Below are 23,414 nucleotides of genomic sequence, written 5' to 3'. Positions count from 1 at the left end.
GGGGGGAGTAGGGGGGTGTAGGGCTGGGTCTAGATAGCATGGTCCAGGGGAGGGTAGGGTAGGGTGGGGGAGTAGGGGGTGTAGGGCTGGGTCTAGATAGCATGGTCCAGGGGAGGGTAGGGTAGGGTGGGGGAGTAGGGGGTGTAGGGCTGGGTCTAGGTAGCATGGTCCAGGGGAGGGTAGGGTAGGGTGGGGGAGTAGGGGGTGTAGGGCTGGGTCTAGGTAGCATGGTCCAGGGGAGGGTAGGGTAGGGTGGGGGGAGTAGGGGGTGTAGGGCTGGGTCTAGATAGCATGGTCCAGGGGAGGGTAGGGTAGGGTGGGGGGAGTAGGGGGTGTAGGGCTGGGTCTAGATAGCATGGTCCAGGGGAGGGTAGGGTAGGGTGGGGGAGTAGGGTGGTAGGGCTGGGTCTAGGTAGCATGGTCCAGGGGAGGGTAGGGTAGGGTGGGGGAGTAGGGGGTGTAGGGCTGGGTCTAGATAGCATGGTCCAGGGGAGGGTAGGGTAGGGTGGGGGAGTAGGGGGTGTAGGGCTGGGTCTAGGTAGCATGGTCCAGGGGAGGGTAGGGTAGGGTGGGGGAGTAGGGGGTGTAGGGCTGGGTCTAGATAGCATGGTCCAGGGGAGGGTAGGGTAGGGTGGGGGAGTAGGGGGTGTAGGGCTGGGTCTAGATAGCATGGTCCAGGGGAGGGTAGGGTAGGGTGGGGGAGTAGGGGGTGTAGGGCTGGGTCTAGATAGCATGGTCCAGGGGAGGGTAGGGTAGGGTGGGGGAGTAGGGGGTGTAGGGCTGGGTCTAGATAGCATGGTCCAGGGGAGGGTAGGGTAGGGTGGGGGAGTAGGGGGTGTAGGGCTGGGTCTAGGTAGCATGGTCCAGGGGAGGGTAGGGTAGGGTGGGGGAGTAGGGGGTGTAGGGCTGGGTCTAGATAGCATGGTCCAGGGGAGGGTAGGGTAGGGTGGGGGGAGTAGGGGGTGTAGGGCTGGGTCTAGGTAGCATGGTCCAGGGGAGGGTAGGGTAGGGTGGGGTGGGGGAGTAGAGGGTGTAGGGCTGGGTCTAGATAGCATGGTCCAGGGGAGGGTAGGGTAGGGTGGGGGAGTAGGGGGTGTAGGGCTGGGTCTAGATAGCATGGTCCAGGGGAGGGTAGGGTAGGGTGGGGGAGTAGGGGGTGTAGGGCTGGGTCTAGGTAGCATGGTCCAGGGGAGGGTAGGGTAGGGTGGGGGAGTAGGGGGTGTAGGGCTGGGTCTAGATAGCATGGTCCAGGGGAGGGTAGGGTAGGGTGGGGGAGTAGGGGGTGTAGGGCTGGGTCTAGATAGCATGGTCCAGGGCTCTCAGTAGGTCACTGCCCTGCAGCAGGTGCAGGTTGCCTTGGAGAGGGACATTGACCTCGCAGTCGTAGCGGGTGAGCTCTGGCAGACAATAGGTCTCAAAGGACGGGCCCAACAGCCGACTGGCAACCCCTACACACACAACAAACATGTAGACAGTCCGTTAGTAGGGAGGAAATGGCTTTGAGGCAACAGCCAATCAACCTTCATCTGAGGAGGACAGTTAATTGACTATGGTGCGAAGTCATGGAAAAGGACTGTGATTACAAAACAAAGGATATCATTTGTCCAAATCAATTGTGGGCCTGTCTAAAAATAGATTTGAACATGTTGTTTCATCATTGCCAAAATCCCCACGTGAACGTTAATGTATTTTCTTTGCCTGGTCACAACCTGGCCAACTGGTTGCTACTGGTTTGACCAGTCAATCTTTTTGAATGACAAACGACACATGGGAGTGGCATTAGAATGGAAATAAAAAAGCCAGACTTACCCTCTGTTTTGGGAGAGGGCAGCATACGGTATTCTCTGTAGTTGCACCACTGTTCGGGGAAGTGTTTTTGGGGTGCACCGTTTCCACATCCTGGATACTGGGACTTCCTGTGCCGCTGAAGGGGGCTGAGACATTGGTCAACATCCCCAGGTATGCACATACCTTTATCTGTAAAAGAAAGAGGAAGAGAGATATTAAGATTAGTTCAATATTGCTATATTTTCTCTACTATTCCTTTTAATATAAGTGATATTTGGTATTTTTGTCCAAAGTGGTCCACCATACGGTACCTGCCAGTGAGCTGGTGCTGAGAGATCTGTCCAGGACGCCACAGCTTTCATTCCTCATCCTCTTCCACATAATCTCTGATGGCGTACTGAGGGTGGCGTCACCCTGATAAACACAAAAACAGACACACATTACAGTCGACAACTTAGTCAAAACCAGTCTGTAGTTTCAGCATCTAATACAACTCTCATGGAATATTTAACAGTGAGCACACACAAATTGAATACACACACCATAGCCTACGGTCATAAAGCAGTGAGAGGGTAAACGTACCACTGCCATTTGTGTGAAGGAGCGCTTGAAGTTGTTGGCTATGGCGATTCTGGCAGGACTCATGTCTCTGTAGGCCTGGACAAAGTTCTCCATAGACCTGCAGAAGAGCATCACATTACTTAACCATCTCTGTACACAAACTCTAGCTCTAACAACCATCAGTACAGGAACTGAATTCAATCAGTAGGACAGACACACTGAAGGCCCTCTATAGTACCTCTGCTTGTGCATCCTGTTGACCGGCATGTTCTGACATGAGTGGCTTCCGCCCATGGCGTCCACCTGTTGTTGGTAGTGTAACGGGGGATCGGGGGGCCACTGCAGGTTCTGACGTCCACCCATGGAGGACAAAGGGGTGCTGGCTGGGGTGTGGTAGGGGGGGATCTGTGTGGGGCCTGTGTAGGGCAGAGTAGGCCTGGAGTCCATGGGGCTCATTTCGCTGTGGTTGGGGCCTCTCTTGTCTCCTGGGGCCCACTTGGCGGGCTGGTAGTGGGCAGACTGTGGGGATCCCAGGGGCTGGAAGAGGCTGGCGATGTTGCTGAAGCCGTTCTGTGTGGTGCGGTGGCCCAGTGGGTCAGCGGCCCCCTCGGGGCCTCCAGGGGTCTCTTCAGTAATGATGGGGTGGAGTTGGAAGTCCTCTCCATCCATGGGGATGTAGGGAGCCAGGGTCTCCAGGTCCAGATCACTCAGGGCCGACTGAGAGGGTCACATCAAATCAAATCAAACTTCTGAAGTGCATTAGGACATTGCAAATCAAAAAGTGTCCAAAATATAGTCAGACTAGAACGCAACCCTACCGCACACTTTGGCAAACATGACCAATTGTGTTAAAGGGCAACTCCACCACTTTTCAACCTTATTTTCATTATCTCCAGCACAATATCAGTGTCTACATATGTTAAAACGATGCATTTCTACGTTTTGTAGAAAAAATATAAAGTTAAAAAGTTAAAAACAAAAAGAACAGTGATTTTCGAACACTATGAGATTCGCGGTGACATGGGGAGAAAGAAAATACCCTCCCCCCTGTCACAGAGATTTTTTAGGACCTTATGTTATCTTTTTTATGTGGTGATGGAGATAATGCATATGAGGTTGAAAAGTGGCAGAATTACCCTTTAAATAAATGTCAATCTAGTATAATGTCTACCCTCCATCTCATGCACACTGGTTGAGTAGTGGGTCTGTGAAGTGCCAATGAGACTGACCTGGGTGCTGCCGGGGCTCTTGGGCCCCTCTGTGTCCAGAGCAAAGAGCTTCTCAGTCAGCTCTACCTTCAGGTCGCTCTCTCTCTCGCTATAGTAATCCCCTGGGCTGCTGGGCTGTACACATAGAGAGGAGGGAGAGAGAGACCAAAACAGAGAGAGAGAGTGAGAGGACATGACATGACAAAAGCTCCATTGAGGCCTGAGTAACTAGTGACCACTGCTTATTCCAACCATCCACCCCCTCCATTCTCACCACACTCTGCCCCCTGTACCAAACACCCAGGATCCGTGCCCACTCCATCACACATGCACACACACACACACACAAACAAACGCACACACACAAACAAGCGCACACATCGTGACAAACACACACACACATCGTGAAACACACACGCACGCGCATACACACGTAGGCTACACACACAAACACGAACACACACAAGCATACCAAAACACAATACATAAACCGTAAGTCACATTCATTTGCAGCGGAAGGAAAACTAGTAACAAAGGATTGTGGTAGCGGACGTGGTATTGGTGAATAAAATAGTAGATGACAGAAGAATGATAGAAGAATGAAAAAGGGACAGGGGACGACGGACACCAGGGACAGTAGTAGCTACATACCGTGGAACAACTGCTCAGGCTAGGGGGAGAGGTGCTGGGGGTGGCGCTGCCTGGTGTGGGGTTCGGGGGCACTGAGAAGGTGGCAGCCATGTGGTTGGACATGTCTCCTGCTGGGCAGGGCTTGTGGGCATCACTGCCCCAGCCCTGGGGGGCCGGAGGGGGCATGGGAGACATCTTGGGGTAGAGAGGAGGATGAGGCTCCTCAAACGGTGGCCTTCCTGTAGGACACAATCATATAAACAGTACATGGTTAGTTTTCCTGTTTTCATAGAACTTAGGCCATTACCTTAAATGAAAGATGGTGTAATCTCGTCTACCAGCCGGCTGTCTCTCTGTAGAACCGTCTGGTTTCACAGCGCCTCAGAATGGGACTTGACTGGAAGTCTATGACAGGAGCGGACGAAACAACCGCTGTTTGTAATTGTCTGATCCCTTAGTCCATCACCATCTAGCATAACCCATAGAACCTCCCTCCTACATTGTGGACTTAAAAGCGTGAGCAGCGCAAGTGATTTAAACAAGGAAGTGAGTTCGGAAAATCTGAAAGTATGCATCTTAGAAATAGTTTTCACATAGATGTACTTTATGCGCCAGCAATTGGAGCCTGGGGACGACTTTAGAGATGGCGTAACTATAAGTACATGCTTAACTTCTACCATATCCTGTGACATGTAGCATGGCTTTGGGGAGATGTATTGTAGTAATGGGATGATTTGGGTATGGTTAGGGGGAAATGGACAGTAGAATGGAAGATATTGATATGGTTAGGGAGACATCTAAAGTAGAATGGGAGATATTGGGGAGTTTTCTGACCAAAGTCAAGGGCGATGATGGCATCTCCAGGTGTGGGGGCCAGCTGAGCAAGGTCCTCTGGCTCCTCTTTGAGTTTGGTGAACAGGGTCTTGATGGGCTCCACGGCACCACTCTGTATGAAGAAGCTGTTCATGTGGTGGGGCTTGAACAGAGACTCAGTCTGGTCCATGGAGAAGATCATGGACTTGTTCTCCACGTCACTAAAAAAACACACAAAGAGACAGAGGGATACCTCAGGAATGTGTTATGTTACCGCCAGATTTTACGACTAAAATTAAACTACTGTCCTACTGTAATCTCACATTTGAACCAGCAGCCTTCCACAATCATTTCCTCCCCCCAATGTTGTACACTATGGGCCAGTTTCCTGAACACAGGTTAAGCCTAGTCCTGGACTAAAAACTACTTTCAATAGAGGATCTCTAGTGAACAAACATCTATTTCATCCAGGAGTAGGCTTAATAAGAGTCTGGGAAACTCAGATTAATGGGCCCTATGTTCTGTTTCTGCTTGTTGCTTGACCTGTGACCCTACCTGAGGACGTAGTTGACACAAACGATGCACTGCGGCTGGGAGTTCCGGCTGTTGTAGATGACTGTGCCCTGGGTCTCAACCCACACGTAGCCTCCATGTTTGGCCAGCATACGATACTGTCCACTCACTGCCTGACCTTTACTGCACACTGTACAGAGAGAGAGCAAGAGAGAGAGAGAGAGAGAGAGAGAGAGAGAGAAAGAGAGTCAGTATAAAACTAATAAAATTAGCTGGATGGAGGTAAAAAGAGGAGAGCAAATAGCAGAGTAAAGAGGATAGAGATTCAGGCCAGGGTAACACTAAGAAAGAGGGTGAAGAGGAGAGAGATTCAGGCCAGGGTAACACTAAGAAAGAGGGTGAAGAGGAGAGAGATTCAGGCCAGGGTAACACTAAGAAAGAGGGTGAAGAGGAGAGAGATTCAGGCCAGGGTAACACTAAGAAAGAGGGTGAAGAGGAGAGAGATTCAGGCCAGGGTAACACTAAGAAAGAGGGTGAAGAGGAGAGAAATGTAGGGGTGAGGAGAGAGAGATAGAGAGATAGAGAAGTATCAGTGGAAGGGGTGAGGAGAGATAGAGAGATAGAGCAGGGGAGAGGAGAGGAGGGGATGGCCTAGCTGCTGTCCTCAGTGTGGGTTGGCCCAGGCCCAGGACTGGCGTGGGAAAGGAGCAGGCCCGGGGTCGTAGGGTTCATCCTAGGGCAGGATTAGAGCGAGTAAATACAGACCAGAGCATTTGCTGCTCTATTGGCCAGTCACGTTGCCGCAGAGACCCGGCCCAGCCTGGCCGTCTGTGTCTCTGGGCCGGAAAGGGGGCCACATAGAGAGGCTATTCTCTGGAGGAGGAGGCTGGCTGCCCAGTTTATTCAGTCTGCTGGGGCTAAGCACACCACTGATAGATGGATGCGGTTTCATAGACTGCAACAAGGAGCTTGGAGCTCACTTGATGTGTTGAGAGTAGAGCTACCACTACTAGGACGTAAACAAACACACACAAACACAGAGGGGTATATACACACACACACACCCACCACCACCACCACACAAGCCCACAGAACTGTCCCTGCTCCAGGTAGATTTGCTTTCAGCGAACAACACAATCCAGACCCTGACTTGTTTTTCTCTATTTTTCCCCTCTCTCCTGTTACAGAGAGAGGCTTTTAATGATGTGTAAATGTCACTAGGGGACAGAAGCCATCCCACTGGAGGGCCTCATTACAGGGGCAATGTGGGACACCTGGTCCCCTGTCACCACAGACGCCCTGCGCTCCTCTTATCTCCCTCGTCACAGGTCAGCCCTAATGGGATTGAAGACATCTTAATACCGGCCCAGGTCCACAGAGCCTCACTAATGTAATAAGGCCTGTTTTGAATTATAGTCATAACTCACACATGCATCTGAAATGTAATTTGGCTGAGAGAGAGAGGGGCCTAGTGGGGTTTAGATGTGATGTGAGGGTGTTGTGTGTGAGGAGGGCTGTGGGTTGATCTCTGTGTTAGAGAAGCTGCTGGACGTCGACATGGATTGGGTTTCATCTCTGGGCTGGTAAAATCAATACATGTACAGTTGAAGTCGGAAGTTTACATACACCTTAGCCAAATACATTTAAACTCAGTTTTTCACAATTCCTGACATTTAATCCTAGTAAAAATTCCCTGTCTTAGGTCAGTTAGGATCACCACTTTATTTTAAGAATGTGAAATGTCAGAATAATAGTAGAGATAATTATTTATTTCAGCTTTTATTTCTTTCATCACATTCCCAGTGAGTCAGAAGTTTACATACACTCAATTAGTATTTGGTAGCATTGCCTTTAAATTGTTTAACTTGGGTCAAATGTTTCGGGTAGCCTTCCACAAGCTTCCCACAATAAGTTGGGTGAACTTTGGCCCATTCCTCCTGACAGAGCTGGTATAACTGAGTCAGGTTTGTAGGCCTCCTTGCTCGCACACGCTTTTTCAGTTCTGCCCACACATTTTCTATAGGATTGAGGTCAGGGCTTTGTGATGGCCACTCTAATACCTTGACTTTGTTGTCCTTAAGCCATTTTGCCACAACTTTGGAAGTATGCTTGGGGTCATTGTCCATTTGGAAGACCCATTTGCGACCAAGCTTTAACTTCCTGACTGATGTCTTGAGATGTTGCTTCAGTATATCCACATAATTTTCCTTCCTCATGATGCCATCTATTTTGTGAAGTGCACCAGTCCCTCCTGCAGCAAAGCACCCCCACAGCATGATGCTGCCACCCCTGTGCTTCATGGTTGGGATGGTGTTCTTCGGCTTGACCCCCTTTTTCCTCCAAACATAACGATGGTCATTATGGCCAAGCAGTTCTATTTTTGTTTCATCAGACCAGAAGACATTTCTCCAAAAAGTACGATCTTTGTCTCCATGTGTAGTTTGGCTTTTTAATGGCGGTTTTGGAGCAGTGGCTTCTTCCTTGCTGAGCGGCCTTTCAGGTTATGTCGATATAGGACTTGTTTTACTGTGGATATAGATACTTTTGTACCTGTTTCCTCCACCATCTTCACAAGGTCCTTTGCTGTTGTTCTGGGATCGATTTGCACTTTTCACACCAAAGTACGTTCATCTCTAGGAGACAGAACACATCTCCTTCCTGAGCGGTTTGACGGCTGTGTGGTCCCATGGTGTTTATACTTGCGTACTATTGTTTGTACAGATGAACGTGGTACCTTCAGGCGTTTGGAAATTGCTCCCAAGGATGAACCAGACTTGTGGAGGTCTTGGCTGATTTCTTTTGATTTTCCCATGATGTCAAGCAAAGAGGCCCTGAGTTTGAAGGTAGGCCTTGAAATACATCCACAGGTACACCTCCAATTGACTCAAATGATGTCAATTAGCCTATCAGAAGCTTCTAAAGCCATGACATCATTTTCTGTAATTTTCCAAGCTGTTTAAAGGCATAGTCAACTTAGTGTATGTAAACTTCTGACCCACTGGAATTGTAATACAGTGAATTATAAGTGAAATAATCTGTCTGTAAACAATTATTGGAAAAATTACTTGTGTCATGCACAAAGTAGATGTCCTAACTAACTTGCCAAAACTATAGTTTGTTAACAAGACATTTGTGGAGTGGTTGAAAAACAAGTTTTAATGACTCCAACCTAAGTATATGTAAATTTTCGACTTCAACTGTACACTAAACAGAGAAGGAGAAAAGGGCCAGAGGGAGGGTGAGGTGGACAGAAAGGAAGTGCACTGTTACTGTAAAGCCTTGTGTCTTGTTCCCTCCCACACCAGTGACATCGGAGAGCTTGGGAACCAGGCCGCAGCATCTAAGACTCGACCCTCCAGCCCAGTTCTCTAAGAACCAGTTCTGCTAGATTCTCTCTCTCTCTCTCTCTCTCTCTCTCTCTCTCTCTCTCTCTCTCTCTCTCTCTCTCTCTACACTCTCACCTCTCTCTCACTCTCTCACTCTCTCACTCTCTCCTCACTCTCTCACTCTCTCACTCTCTCACTCTCTCACTCTCTCACTCTCTCACTCTCTCACTCTCTCACTCTCTCACTCACTCACTCACTCACTCACTCTCACTCTCTCTCACTCTCTCTCACTCTCTCTCACTCTCTCTCACTCTCTCTCACTCTCTCTCACTCTCTCTCACTCTCTCTCACTCACTCTCACTCTCACTCTCACTCTCACTCTCACTCTCACTCTCACTCTCTCTCACTCTCACTCTCTCACTATTTTTTAGCAGGCTCACATGTTGTGGCTATTAGAGTCCCTATGTAGGAGTAATTCATTGAGTATGGGCCTAGGGCTAAGAGACTGCTTTTTCACAACAGAACAGGGGGTATAATGTGTGTGTGTGTGTATGCGTGCATGTGCACGTGTGTACGTGTGTGTTAATATGTGTGTGTGTGTGTGTGTGTTAATGTGTGTGTTGCTAGCTGAGGTTCATACAGAGCTTTACCATGGAGTGAAGAGGACATATAAGGTCATCAACAGGTGGATGAGACATTCCCCAACATTTCTAAATCTTTCTATCTGTTGTCAGGCTTTGAGTCAAGAGGAACAAGTCCCTTTGCCATCCCTGAGTTAAGGAGTCAGCACGCTTCAGTTCGGCTGGCGGCTAACCTAACGACTGTGCTCGCATACTCCCTTAATAAAAGGCCTTTGCTTGATAAACGAGAAAAAAGCGCAATAGTACTGTTTGTCGATTTTGAGAAGACGTAGCCAGTATACACTTCCTCAAAATAGTCAGAATTAATCTAAGATAAATCAAGAAATCGTTCATTAATTTTGACGTTTTTTTTGCAGAGGAGATCTTAGTCGCATAATTTTACATCTAACTAAGATGTTTGGTGCAGTATTTCTCTATAAAAAAATGTGCATGAAAACGAATCGTCTCACGTTGAATGGCGACAAAGACTTTATTTAAGAATCCCTACAGTTGACCAATTACGGCGAAGGGGCGTAGACTTCGGCTCCAGAACTTCGGCTGGCCTTGAAAAAAATAAGTGTGTGCCCAACAGCCGAAAAAACCCTTACCGAAGTCCAAAACTAACAAAAACATCACGAAATGTCATCATAATATATGCACAAACTCAAAATGTTTCAGCTGGGAAGCATGTGGATGCCTTTTCAGTGTAGTCAGTTTTAGTGTGGACACTCACGGTTCTGGTGGCTCTTGGTGACACTGTCAGAGTCCAGAGCGTGGTAGAACTCATAGACAGAGCGGCCCAGCAGATCTTCAGGACTGTAGCCCATCAGCTCAGTGACTCTGCAACACACAGAAATACAGCCACCCGTTAACACTGTTCTGTCTCTCTTTATCCTCCTCTATTTGTCTCTCTCTGCCTCTTGCACACATTCACACACACATGCACGCATACACAGTGTTGGAGAAACTACTCTGAAAATACAGTTATGCTACAGTAAAGCTACCCTTTACTTAACTAAAGTTACTTTGAAAAAGTAGTTATCTACATCACAACTACTTAGTGATAAATTATAATGTATTTTATCTGAAATGTCAGACTAAAAATTGCAAGAACAGATCACTCTGGAGTCAGATGTTAACAGAATGTGTAATTTAGCCTATTAAACACAAAAACAATGTTTAAGTGAGAATTAGGTATATCTGATGCCGAAAAAGAAAGAAAATGATTGCCTACTTTATTTTATTTTTGCAAATAAAGTAGTGTGTATTTCCAGTAGTTACCTACCGTATTTGAATTTAGTTCAACTACCATCAAGCTACTGCAAAATGTAGTTAAATTACTCACACACATATACATCACTGGAGGTTGGTGACACCTTAATTGGGGAGGACGGGCTCGTGGTAAGGGCTGGAGCAGAATAAGTTTGATGCCATTCCATTCACGCAGCTCCAGCCATTATTATGAGCCGTCCTCCCCCCAGCAGCCAGCTGATATACATTCACACACATCACGACTTCTGCTACTTGACTTGTACTATTGCTAATACTGCACAATTTAAACAGTTGCTCTCCAATTCCCCCTTCCCCGACACACGTATAAATATTTAACTTCTCACCCTCAAACACATTGAGAGCATCATGTGCAATTGATTAACCTCTGATTAAAATATATATTTAGTAAAGTCCCGAAAGAGCATGGCATATTTCTACTCTTACAGGCCTTTTGGCAGCAGATAAGACCTCCTTGATTTTGTGAAATAGGAGAGAAACCTTCTCTCTCTCTCCAGGCAGAGCTCTGGTGGAAAAACCCTCTCTTTCATACACAACTGAACTCTCACCTCTGACATAAAGTCTCTCTACTCTCTTGTGACCTGATCTGTTAAGCGCTAATTGTTATACCCATAATCCTTTTAATTTGAGCTGTCTGGGCCAAACGTGATGTTCTGTTCGAGCCAAACTGTCTCACTCTCTTTTTCTCACTCTCTATTTCCCATGTTCTACTGTCCTCTGTCTCCTCTACCACAGCAGGAGTAAGGATCCGATAAGTGGGGAATGGTCAATGTGCATGGGAATACTAGATCGTTATGGCCCATTGATTGCTGTGGGGCAGGGGACGTTCCATTCCATTAATATTTTGGGAAATGGAGTTTAAGCATTGGGAATTCTGATATCGGATTCCAAGAGCTCGATTGTGGAGGTTATAGGTCATCGACATGGTGGTTCCACCAAACTTCAGTATTTCCCTGTACTGTAGGAGAACTGTACCTCCTTGTCTAATCTAGTGGTTTTGAGTCACTGCACTCAGGTTACTTATCTACAAGGTCCTACAGCTTGGTAGAACATGGCGCTTGCAACGTCAGGATAGTGGGTTAGATTCCCGGGACCACCCATACGCAAAATGTATGCACAGATGACTGTAAGTTGATTTGGATAAAAGTGTCAGCTAAATGGCATATATTACAAGGCTTGTGGGGATTACACTGAGTGTACAAAACATTAGGAACACCTGCTCTTTCCATGACATAGACTGACCAGGTGAATCTAGGTGAAAGCTATGATCCCTTGTTGATGTCACCTGTTAAATCCACTTCAATCAGTGTAGATGAAGGGGAGGAGACAGGTTAAAGAAGGATTTTTAAGCCTCGAGACATGGATTGTGTATGTATGTATGCCATTCAGAGGGTGAATGGGCAATACAAAATATTTAAGTGCCTTTGAACGGGGTATGATAGTAGATGCCAGGCGCACAGGTTTGAGTGTGTCAAGACCAGCAACGCTGCTGGGTTTTTCACACTCAACAGTTTCCCGTGTGTATCAAGAATGGTCCACCACCCAAAGGACATCCAGCCAACTTGACACAACCGTGGGAAGCATTGGAGTCAACATGGGCCAGAATCCCTGTGGAATGCTTTCGACACCTTGTAGAGTCTGTTCTGAGGGCAAAAGGGGGTGCAACTCAATATTAGGAAGGTGTTCCTAATGTTTTGTACACTCAGTGTGTTAGACAAAGGCCCTCTCTTAGTGGTCCTGGGCTCTTGTCCTGTTGTTATGTAACCCCTGACAGCTGCACCCGGAGGGTTTGTGATGGAGGGAGGAGGGGGGAGGAGGAGGGAGGAGGAGGGAGGAAGGGGTAGGGGAGGGGTAGGGGGAGGGGGAGGAGGGATCTTTGAAGGCCTCTCTATTCTAAACCCATTTCACTAATCACTTCCTGTGGATGAGTCGCAACCAGAGGGGCGTCAGTCAGCCAGCCAGCCAACCAGTCAGCGAGACAGCTAGCCAGTCAGTCAGCCAGCCAGTCCGCCAGCCAGCCAGCCAGCCAGCCAGCCAACCAGTCAGCCAACCAGTCAGCCAAGCAGAAGCACAGATAAGTGTCCATCCTCACTGCCTCACACCCACACATAGGTTGTGTTGTTTATGTGATTGAGTGATTAGTGTTTTTATCTGAGTGATGTGGGTTTGGGTGTTAAGTACAGTAGAGCTCTAAACTCTCCCAATGATGCCTGCATAATCTTCAGACAGATGATGGGGGATTGGTTTGTGTTTTTACAGGTCAAGACTCTGAGAATCTGGGCTGTTAGTCAATCCCAATGAAAGCACCAATGCTGAAATGCATTTAGGTAACTGAGTAAGCAAAACAGCTGGTGGACCTCAATCATAGGTACTTATTATATGATGCAGACCCTGGATTAATACGTAGTTTCCATGTTGAAATAGGCACAATGATGATTGCAAACTTATGGGCCAAGTAGCCTCAATCATGAAGCTTTTCTCTTAGCCTTGCAGGTGCAACGGGTCAAAATATGCTGAGACCCAAGCAAGACGGAAAGTTTTGAATGTTGAAGTTCTTTCTCTTCTTTCCAGCCCTCCTCCTCGCCATCCAAAAGCAACTCGTGGCGTGCCAGGTGGGAGCACCGACCAGGACCACTAATGAGCATAATGACGTGCGCCAGGCATCATGGGCCCTCACCTCATTTGCGTAATTGGAGACGATTTGTGCAATGATTACATTTAACAAAATGCTAGAAAAGTAAAACGGGCCTCTTGTTCGCAGGAAGGTACCCACTGTTCTCAAAATGAATATTTTGTCTTTGCACGAGCGCTTGATCAGATTACTGCCGAACCTGACCGGTGTGGTTTCAAGCAGCGAGGAGGATGGAATGTTTTTCTCTGCCGATGAGACCAGTTTTGGCTCTAAGATGGCTGCTCTGTCCGTGACGCAGTTGGCCCAGAGGGAACAGCAGACACTCCTAAATGGGACATTGATCATCACAGCAACATGACGGTAGGACTTGGACTTGTCACAGGTGACATGCTGCCGTGGTTGGCGTGGTGATAGGCGCATAGCGCTCTCTTTGTGTGAAACGCCCTGAGAACATGTTGTGGGTAACCTCTGGCGCTTATTGACGAGGCAGTGCGAGAGGCGTATTTACATGTCATTCTTAATGGTTTTTCCTCTCTGGTCCTGCCAAATCAAACTCCTTCAGTCAGCAGATCATTATCACCAGCCTGTTTGCATGCTTGTGTGTGTTTGTGTATGTTTGCATAATTTGTCGTTCAGTGACAGCACTTGATTTTGAGTTTTACCAGTCACTGCAGCTGCTGCTTCTCTTGCCCAGCATCTACACTTGAAATGTGTGTGTATGTGTGAGTTTGTACTGTATGTATGAGAATGAAATGCGTACATACTTTATGTATGATTATGTATACGAGTCTGTGACTATATATATAGAGAGAGTGAGTGTATGCCTGTGTGTGAGTATGTGAGATGGTTTGTGTGTGTGTTCCCTGTTGTTATAGTACTGGAAGTGAACTTTGTGTCCCTGCTGGGAGTGTGTGTGAGTGTGTATCTGATAGTGTGTGAGTGAGTGTGTATCTGATAGTGTGTGAGTGTGTGTATCTGACAGTGTGTGAGTGTGTGTATCTGACAGTGTGTGAGTGTGTGTATCTGACAGTGTGTGAGTGTATGTATCTGACAGTGTGTGAGTGTGTGTATCTGACAGTGTGTGAGTGTATGTATCTGACAGTGTGTGTTACCTGTCGTCGCAGTAGGTGAACTTCATGTCCATACTGTGGCGACTCAGGAAAGTCTTGCTGTCCAGGGGCGTGTCAATGTTGGAGGGGTGGGGGATGGGTTCACACATCATCACCAGGCAGGTGAGAGGAGGCTCCTTGAACCCACACAGCACATGAGGGGCACAGCTGTTGTACACCTTCAGGTGGCCAGTGCAATGCAGAACCTAGGAAAGCAGATGAGACACACATATATCAATAATATTCTATACAAAAACGATTAGATGCAACATCTGATGTCACGCCTCAGGATATCATCTCAATTATACAGTACGGTCCTATTCTTAATAAACAACACAAAAAATGGTTTACAATAAAAAATAAACAACATGTGTTGTTCATGAGTAGTGATGGCAGTGATCTTGGCATCTTCTGTTAGTTCCATGTACTCACCTTCCAGCTAGCTGATTTCAGGTTGACAGTGCGTCCACGGTTTGTCACTGTGCACTTCATCCTCATGAAGAAGTCTCTCTCAGTGCTCAAGGCTTTTCCCTTCTTCCCAGTGCCTGTGAAGAAACATACACAGATAGATATTGAGGGTTAGCATTCAAGAATGTATCATTTTCACCTTAATTTTCCAATCACATGCTTGTGAGATTAAAGTTTTTGTGTGAGGTCAAGGTTTCGGTTTCTTTACACTCCTCTCTATACCACCAACGTGCACACAAGCACACACACAAAGGACTCTGTCCTGTGTTTCTAGAATATTCCCCTGCATACCTGGAGCAGAAACTTAGTCCAAAAGAGCTGATCGTGAAGGCTGTTAGTGGTGACATCATCACTACATTGTAGCACATTCGCCACAGTGTGGCTGCAGCCAAGCTGTTACACCACAAGGTCAGAGTTCAGCCCTGGGTGACGTTCCTCAGACACTGGCCGGTAGCCGTGGTGCAAGGCAGAGATTTGTGGATATAGCTGATAAGGACTGTTAAAGGGGGGCGCCATGAGGGGCGGTGGTGCCAGGGAAAGGCCTGGCATGGCTTGCAGTGCGTGTGGACACAACAGCAGCGCCCGCTCATCCACCAACCTTTCCACCCTTATCTGGCCCCCTGTAGCCCCCCCCCTCTGTCAACAGTCCCAGGAAGGGGCCCTAGGAGTCGGCCTACTAGGCCTCTGGTCTGATCACCATGGTGTGGCCCACCCCAGAGCGAGAGTAAATGGATTCAATAACAACAAAAACAGAACAGCCGAACACTGGAGAGATTAGAGGAGAACTGGGGAGAGAGACGCAGGGAAAGAGCCAGTGTGTCCAGAATATTATTTCTACCATCATTACAGTATTTTCTCTAGGCATAGCACACAAGCCATGGCCGAGATAGCTGTTATTTTAGTGTTATTACGTAATTATATAGCTGTTTATTGTCCAACAGCAAGTGTTCATAGGGTAGTGGAGTAGTGTTTATAGCCTGGAACCTGAAGTTATGTTAACTATTCATTGTGTGCAATTTTACAACTTCTTCTTAACACAATAGGCTACTATAGAGAACAGTGTGTGCGTGTGTGTGTCCACCCAGAGACAGTATGGCATTCCATCCTGCCTCTCTTCTTCTTCTCCTCCTCTCGTATTGACGCACATTGACTCTGTACCGGTACCCCCTGTATATAGCCTCCCTACTGCTATTTTATTTTACTGCTGCTCTTTAATTATTATAATCTATTTTTGACTTAAAAACCGCATTGTTGTTTAAGGGCTTGTAAGTAAGCATTTCATTGTAATGTCTACACCTCTTGTATTCGGCGCATGTGGCAAATACAATTTTATTTTATTTTATTTTATCAGTCTATGTCCCAGCACACATTCACCATGCACATGCACACTTTTCTATCTCTCTGTTGGCAAACTATAGATTCCATGTACTCTACACTATGTGCAGACATGTGGTCTCTGCATGTTTCCGTATGTTCACGTGTTAGTTAAACGACAGTTACGACACACTTGAACAGAGTGAACGCGTACCATTTTTCAGACTCAGGTTCTCGCGAATCTCGTCGTGGTCGCAGGGGTGGGTGAAGTCAAAGATGCTTTGTCCAGTCAACTCTACCTGTAGAGACACACATATGGTATCACGTCAGCAAGGGCACAGACAGTGACAACCCTTTGTTACATTGTGATAACACCACTTCAGCTGAGCCAAAGAGACTAGTAACACCTGCATTCAGCATTCAGTCACGGTAAAGAGGTTATGAAGACTCTTGCTCTCTGAGAGCATTGGTTATAAGAGAGACATGCAGTAAGTAATATAGTAGGTGAAACTGATAGTGTGAGAAGTGATTGAGGGTTGGCCTTCTGACCTACATAGCTAGGTAGTGCCAAACAAGCCTCTGACAGGGCTAACATTTCACACAGCTATGAGAGACATCACCAGCTACAGCCTGTCTCTGTCTGTCTGCCTTCCTGTCTGTGTCTGTCTGTCTGTCTGTCTGTCTGCCTTCCTGTCTGTCTGTGTCTTTCTGCTTGTCTGTTTGTCTGTCTGTGTCTTTCTGCTTGTCTGTCTGTCTGTCTGTCTGTCTGTCTGTCTGTCTTTCTGTCTGTCTTTCTGTCTGTCTTTCTGCCTGTCTTTCTGCCTGTCTTTCTGCCTGTCTGCCTGTCTGTCTGCCTGTCTCCAGGGAGAGAGTACTGGATGTATTGTACATAACAAACAACCAGATTATGTATGATTACATGTTTCAATCATGTAATGTTTCTGCTCACCTGTGTTAAGCCCATGAACTTGTTGATGTTTTCTGAGAGGAAGATCATGTCGCCGTCTGATGTAACCACGGTGACAAACCCCTCCAGTGACTTCAAATACATACTGTCCATCTGTCTGTCCTCCTCTGTCTCTGCACTGTTTGGGCAGCCTTTGGGAAAAACACACACGTCAGATGTGCAACATTATATAACTGTGTGTGTGTGTGTGTGTGTGTGTGCGGCACAAGTTTGTCTTGTGAATGGCGACAGCTAGTCTTACTGGGGTCCGACACATAACAGAAAATACATTACAGACAAAATACTTTATATGTTTAATGAGCTGAAATAAAAGATCCCTGAAATGTTCCATATGCACAAAAAGCTTATTACATTTACATTTTACATTTTAGTCATTTAGCAGACGCTCTTATCCAGAGCGACTTACAGGAACAATTAGGGTTAAGTGCCTTGCTCAAGGGCACATTTACGTCATTTAGCAGACGCTCTTATCCAGAGCGACTTACAAATTGGTGCATTCACCCTATAGCCAGTGGGATAACCACTTTACAATTTTTTTTTTATTTTTATTATTATTATTTTTTTTTGGGGGGGGGGGTAGAAGGATTACTTTATCCTATCCCAGGTATTCTTTAAAGAGGTGGGGTTTCAAATGTCTCCGGAAGGTGGTGAGTGACTCCGCTGTCCTGGCGTCGTGAGGGAGCTTGTTCCACCATTGGGGTGCCAGAGCAGCGAACAGTTTTGACTGGGCTGAGCGGGAACTATGCTTCCGCAGAGGAAGGGGAGCCAGCAGGCCAGAGGTGGATGAACGCAATGCCCTCGTTTAATTTTGTACACAAATTTGTTTACATCCCTGTTAGTGAGCATTTATCATTTGCCAAGATAATCCATCCACCTGACAGGTGTGGCATATCAAGAAGCTGATTAAACAGCATGATCATTACACAGGTGCACCTTGTGCTGGGGCCAATAAAAGGCCACTCTAAAATGTGCAGTTTTGTCACACAACACAAATCCACAGATGTCTCAAGTTTTGAGGGAGTGTGCAATTGGCATGCTGACTGCAGGAGTGTCAACCAGAGCTGTTGCCAGATAATTGAATGTTAATTTCTCTTCCATATGTCACGATCGTCTGAAGAAGCGGACCAATACGCCGCGCGTGGAGTGAACATGATGACTTTATTTAATAAAGCAACCACGAAAACAACAAATGACGATAGTGAAGTCCTCTGTAACACTGACAGAAACATGGAACAAAAACCCACAAACACACAGTGAAACACAACAGTTTAAATATGGCTCCCAATCAGAGATAACGAGCCGACAGCTGACACTCGTTACCTCCGATTGGGAGTCAATGACCAAACATAGAAACCAACCCAACAGAAAAGCAAACATAGAAATACACCCAACAGAAAAATAACAACCCTGGCTCAAAATAAAAGTCCATAGAGCCAGAGTGTCACAGTACCCCCTAAAGGTGCGAACTCCGGGCGCACCAGCATACAGTCTAGGGGAGGGTCTGGGTGGGCGTCTGTCCATGGTGGCGGCTCTGGCACTGGTCGTGGTCCCCACCCCACCATAGTCACTACCTGCTTACGTAGCCTCCTCCAACTGACCACCCCCCCAACTAAACCCCCACAGGATTAAGGGGCAGCACTGGACTAAGAGGCAGCACCGGACTCAGGGGCAGCACCGGACTAAGGGGCAGCACCGGGCTAAGGGGCAGTACCGGACTCAGGGGCAGCACCGGACTAAGGGGCAGCACCGGACTAAGGGGCAGCACCGGACTAAGGGGCAGCACCAGGATAAGGGACAGCACCAGGATAAGGGGCAGCACCAGGATAAGGGACAGCACCGGGCTAAGGGGCAGTACCGGACTAAATGGCGGATCCTGGCTGGCTGGCTCTGGCGGATCCTGGCTGGCTGGCGGATCCCGGCTGGACGGCTCTGGCGGATCCTGGCTGGCGGAAGGCTCTGGCTGATCCCTGTCTGGCGGAAGGCTCTGGCTGATCCTGTCTGGCGGAAGGCTCTGGCTGATCCTGTCTGGCGGACGGCTCTGGCTCCTGTCTGGCGGAAGGCTCTGGCTGATCCTGTCTGGCGGAAGGCTCTGGCTGATCCTGTCTGGCGGAAGGCTCTGGCTGATCCTGTCCGGCGGAGAGCTCTAGCGCTCCGGTCTGGCGGGCGGCTCTGAAGGCTCATGGCAGACGGGCGGCTTTGCAGGCTCAGTACAGACGGGCAGTTCAGACGGCGTTGGGCAGACGGACAGTTCAGACGGCGTTGGGCAGACGGGCAGTTCAGGCGCCCGTTGGGCAGACGGGCAGTTCAGACGGCGTTGGGCAGACGGACAGTTCAGGCGCCGTTGGGCAGACGGGCAGTTCAGACGGCGTTGGGCAGACGGACAGTTCAGGCCCGTTAGGCAGACGGCAGACTCTGGCCGTCTGAGGCGCACCGTAGGCCTGGTGCGTGGTGCCGGAACTGGAGGTACCGGGCTGAGGACACGCATCTCAGGGCTAGTGCGGGGAGAAGCAACAGGGCATGCTTGGCCCTGGGGGACGCACCGTAGGCCTGATGCGTGGTGCCGGAACTGGAGGTACCGGGCTGAGGACACGCATCTCAGGGCTAGTGCGGGAAGCAGCAACAGGGCATGCTTGGCCCTGGGGACGCACATAAGGCCTAGTGCGGAGAGCAGGAACAGGCCGGGCTGGGCTGGCGACGCGCACCGTCTCCCTGGTGCGGGTGGCGGAACAGGCCGGGCCGGGCTGGCGGCGCACCGTATCCCTGGTGCGTGGAGCAGGAACAGGCCGGGCTGGGCTGGCGACGCGCACCGTATCCCTGGTGCGGGTGGCCGGAACAGGCCGTGCCGGGCTGGCGAAGCGCACCGTATCCCTGGTGCGTGGAGCAGGAACAGGCCGGGCTGGGCTGGCGACGCGCACCGTATCCCTGGTGCGAGTGGCGGAACAGGCCGGGCCGGGCTGGCGGGCGCACCGTATCCCTGGTGCGGGTGGCGGAACAGGCCGGGCCGGGCTGGCGAGCGCACCGTATCCCTGGTGCGTGGAGCAGGAACAGGCCGGGCTGGGCTGGCGACGCGCACCGTATCCCTGGTGCGAGTGGCCGGAACAGGCCGGGCCGGCTGGCGAAGCGCACCGTATCCCTGGTGCGTGGAGTAGGAACAGGCCGGGCTGGGCTGGCGACGCGCACCGTATCCCTGGTGCGAGTGGCCGGAACAGGCCGGGCCGGGCTGGCGAAGCGCACCGTATCCCTGGTGCGTGGAGTAGGAACAGGCCGGGCTGAGCTGGCGACGCGCACCGTATCCCTGGTGCGAGTGGCCGGAACAGGCCGGGCCGGGCTGGCGGCGCACCCTATCCCTGGTGCGTGGAGCAGGAACAGGCCGGGCCGGGCTGGCGTAGCACACCGTGGACCTGGTGCTTGGAGTAGGAACAGACCGGTCCGTACCGGGAACACACACCACTGGCCTCAACCGAGGATCAGGAACGGGCCGGACCGGACTGGCAACACACATCAGTCTTTCACGCCGTGCCACAAACACTTCCCTCCCTCTACTGGCCAATGGCTCCCGTACTCCGTTAGCCTTCTCTCCTTTTTCTCCCTGTGGCAGCCTCCTGCTGCCCAGCCGCCAGCCATGTGCCCCCCAAAAATTTTTTTTGGGGTTGCCTCCCGTCCTTCCGACGATGGCCCTGCCGATGCCGTTGCTCCTCTCGCCGTCGCCTCTCCACCGTCTCGCTCCATGGTCGGCGATCCATACCATCCAGGATCTCCTCCCAAGTCCAGGACCCTTTACCGTCCAACAGTTCCTCCCATGTCCAGACCCTTTGCTCCTGGACGCGCTGCTTGGTCCTTTTGTGGTGGGTTTTTCTGTCACGAACGTCTGAGGAAGCGGACCAATACGCAGCGCGTTGAGTGAACATGATGACTTTATTTAATAAAGCAACCACGAAAACAACAAATTACGATAGTGAAGTCCTCTGTAACACTGACAGAAACATGGAACAAAAACCCACAAACACACAGTGAAACACAACAGTTTAAATATGGCTCCCAATCAGAGATAACGAGCCGACAGCTGACACTCGTTACCTCCGATTGGGAGTCAATGACCAAACATAGAAACCAACCCAACAGAAAAGCAAACATAGAAATACACCCAACAGAAAAATAACAACCCTGGCTCAAAATAAAAGTCCATAGAGCCAGAGTGTCACACCATAAGCCGCCTCCAACATCGTTTTAGAGAATTTGGCGGTACGTCCAACCGGCCTCACAACCACAGACCATGTGTATGGCGTCATGTGGGTGAGCGGTTTGCTGATGTCAACATTGTGAACAGAGTACCCAATGGTGGCAGTGGGGTTATGGTATGGGCAGGCATAAGATACGGACAACAAACACAATTGCATTTTATCGATAGAAATTTAAAGGCACAGAAATACAGTGATGAGATCCTGAGGCCCATTGTGAGGCCCATTTCTTTTAAGGTATCTGTGACCAACAGATGCATATCTGTATTCCCAGTCATGTGAAATCCATAGATTAGGGCCCAATGAATTTATTTCATTTGACTGATTTCCTCATATGAAATTGTTGCATGTTGCGTTTTTATTTTTGTTCAGTATATATACATTTAAAAACATTAACATGTAGTGTGTGTGTGTGCGTGTGTGTATCTATCAGTTACACATTCATGTCAGTACATACACACAAAAAGTAGGTCACATGGGGGAGAGGATTTGTGTCGTGAGGTGTTGCTTTATTTGTTTTTTGAAACCAGGTTTGCTGTTCACTTGCGCTATATGAGATGGAATGGAGTTCCATGCAATCATGGCTCTGTATAATACTGTACGTTTTCTTGAATTTGTTCTGTGTGTGTGTGTATGCACTCACGCACAAGTTTGTCTCCTTGTGCATGTGTGTGTGTGTGTGTGTGTGTGTGTGTGTGTGTGTGTTGTCAAGCTTGTTTTCCTTCTTGAAGCCCTGGCCAATGTCCAAAACAAACCAGAACAACTTCATCCTGCATCTCTGAACACTCCCAAATCCCCTGACCTTCCCTTGGTCGCTTCCCTCACACACACACGCAAACACACACGCAGACAAACACGTAAACATACACACAGACACACACGCAGACACACACACACACACAGACACACACACACACACACACACTTGAGAAAGGCTGTTGCTTTAACAGTGTCCGTCTTAAGGCACACACTAATGAGTTAGCCTTAACCTTGAGACAAACATTCCAAGCACACTGAAAGTCACTGTGTAACATACAATACATCCTGCCCAGTATTTGTATTTATTTATTTAACCCTTTTTTTACCAGGTAAATTGACTGAGAACACATTCTCATTTACAGCAACGACCTGGGGAATAGTTACAGGGGAGAGGAGAGGGGTTGAATGAGCCAATTGGAAGCTCAGTATCCAAGATGCTGTAGCTAAATCTAATGAAACCTACACAACCCCAAAAATACTCTGCAGTCTGCACCACGTTACTTGAAGCCAAGTGAGAAAATTGAGATAAAGTTAATCTGGCATGGGCTCAAAAGGGAGGCAGTAGAGCGACTACAGAGTCCCAGTGAACAAAACGTGGCTCCATGCTGGGGGGTCGGAAGCCTGCGATTCCTCCAGTGTGCTTCCCTTAGATAAGAGCTGTTCTCAAGGCCTACGGGGGGCCGAGGAGGCCTGGGCCTGGATTTTGGAGTTTGGCCCAGCCCAGAGAATGTGGCCCCAGGGGAGCAGCGACTTTCTCATGGGTCCTCGGCTGATGGGAGATTCAACTCTACAGGACCACCTTTGGCCTGAACACTTAGCAGTGATTTTTGCGTCTGTAGTTTTCTTCTCTACGATTTTGAGTAGAACGTTTGGGATTGTAATAACTCCCATTTGAGCTGAGACATGGTTAAATTAGGTAATATGAACAGTATGTTAACATCAAACTACTACAGGACTACAAAAGCTTCAACAAAAGCATAGATTATAAAACAGGTCACAGGATGCCATTTCTTGCATCATTTCCTGTAGTGTCTGTACTGTATCCTACTGATCTGAACTCAGAGGACTTTCCTGTTGAACGTTACATTTGACCCCATATCAGGAACACTACAGCTCAGCGCAAACGCAACAAATTGAACCGTTGTAGGGGATGGTGGTGGTGGGACAATGTCATGTCA

At 48.7% G+C, this 23,414-nt stretch overlaps 1 protein-coding gene across 2 annotated transcripts in view; it reads right to left on the bottom strand.

The window, feature by feature from the left end:
• Positions 1-1,036: 1,036 nt before the first annotated feature.
• The window catches only part of LOC121547664 (endothelial PAS domain-containing protein 1-like), a 61,770-nt gene continuing 39,392 nt past the window's right edge, over positions 1,037-23,414 (bottom strand). For both annotated transcript variants that reach the window (XM_041859035.2, XM_041859036.2), the window contains exons 3-16: positions 17,222-17,370; positions 16,487-16,571; positions 14,923-15,035; positions 14,494-14,696; positions 10,193-10,299; positions 5,556-5,703; positions 5,022-5,221; positions 4,209-4,426; positions 3,579-3,692; positions 2,588-3,066; positions 2,371-2,467; positions 2,100-2,202; positions 1,810-1,977; positions 1,037-1,448 (exon numbers count right to left, since the gene is read on the bottom strand). In XM_041859035.2, the coding sequence (XP_041714969.1) occupies positions 1,297-1,448; positions 1,810-1,977; positions 2,100-2,202; positions 2,371-2,467; positions 2,588-3,066; positions 3,579-3,692; positions 4,209-4,426; positions 5,022-5,221; positions 5,556-5,703; positions 10,193-10,299; positions 14,494-14,696; positions 14,923-15,035; positions 16,487-16,571; positions 17,222-17,370 (2,336 nt within the window). In that variant the 3' untranslated portion in view covers positions 1,037-1,296. The remainder of the gene's footprint in view (positions 1,449-1,809; positions 1,978-2,099; positions 2,203-2,370; positions 2,468-2,587; positions 3,067-3,578; positions 3,693-4,208; positions 4,427-5,021; positions 5,222-5,555; positions 5,704-10,192; positions 10,300-14,493; positions 14,697-14,922; positions 15,036-16,486; positions 16,572-17,221; positions 17,371-23,414) is intronic.

Source organism: Coregonus clupeaformis, chromosome 31, assembly GCF_020615455.1.
Source record: "Coregonus clupeaformis isolate EN_2021a chromosome 31, ASM2061545v1, whole genome shotgun sequence".
Lineage (NCBI taxonomy): Eukaryota > Metazoa > Chordata > Actinopteri > Salmoniformes > Salmonidae > Coregonus > Coregonus clupeaformis.
The sequence above is the reverse complement of the archived record's forward strand: the minus strand, read 5'-3'. Positions and strand labels throughout refer to the sequence as shown.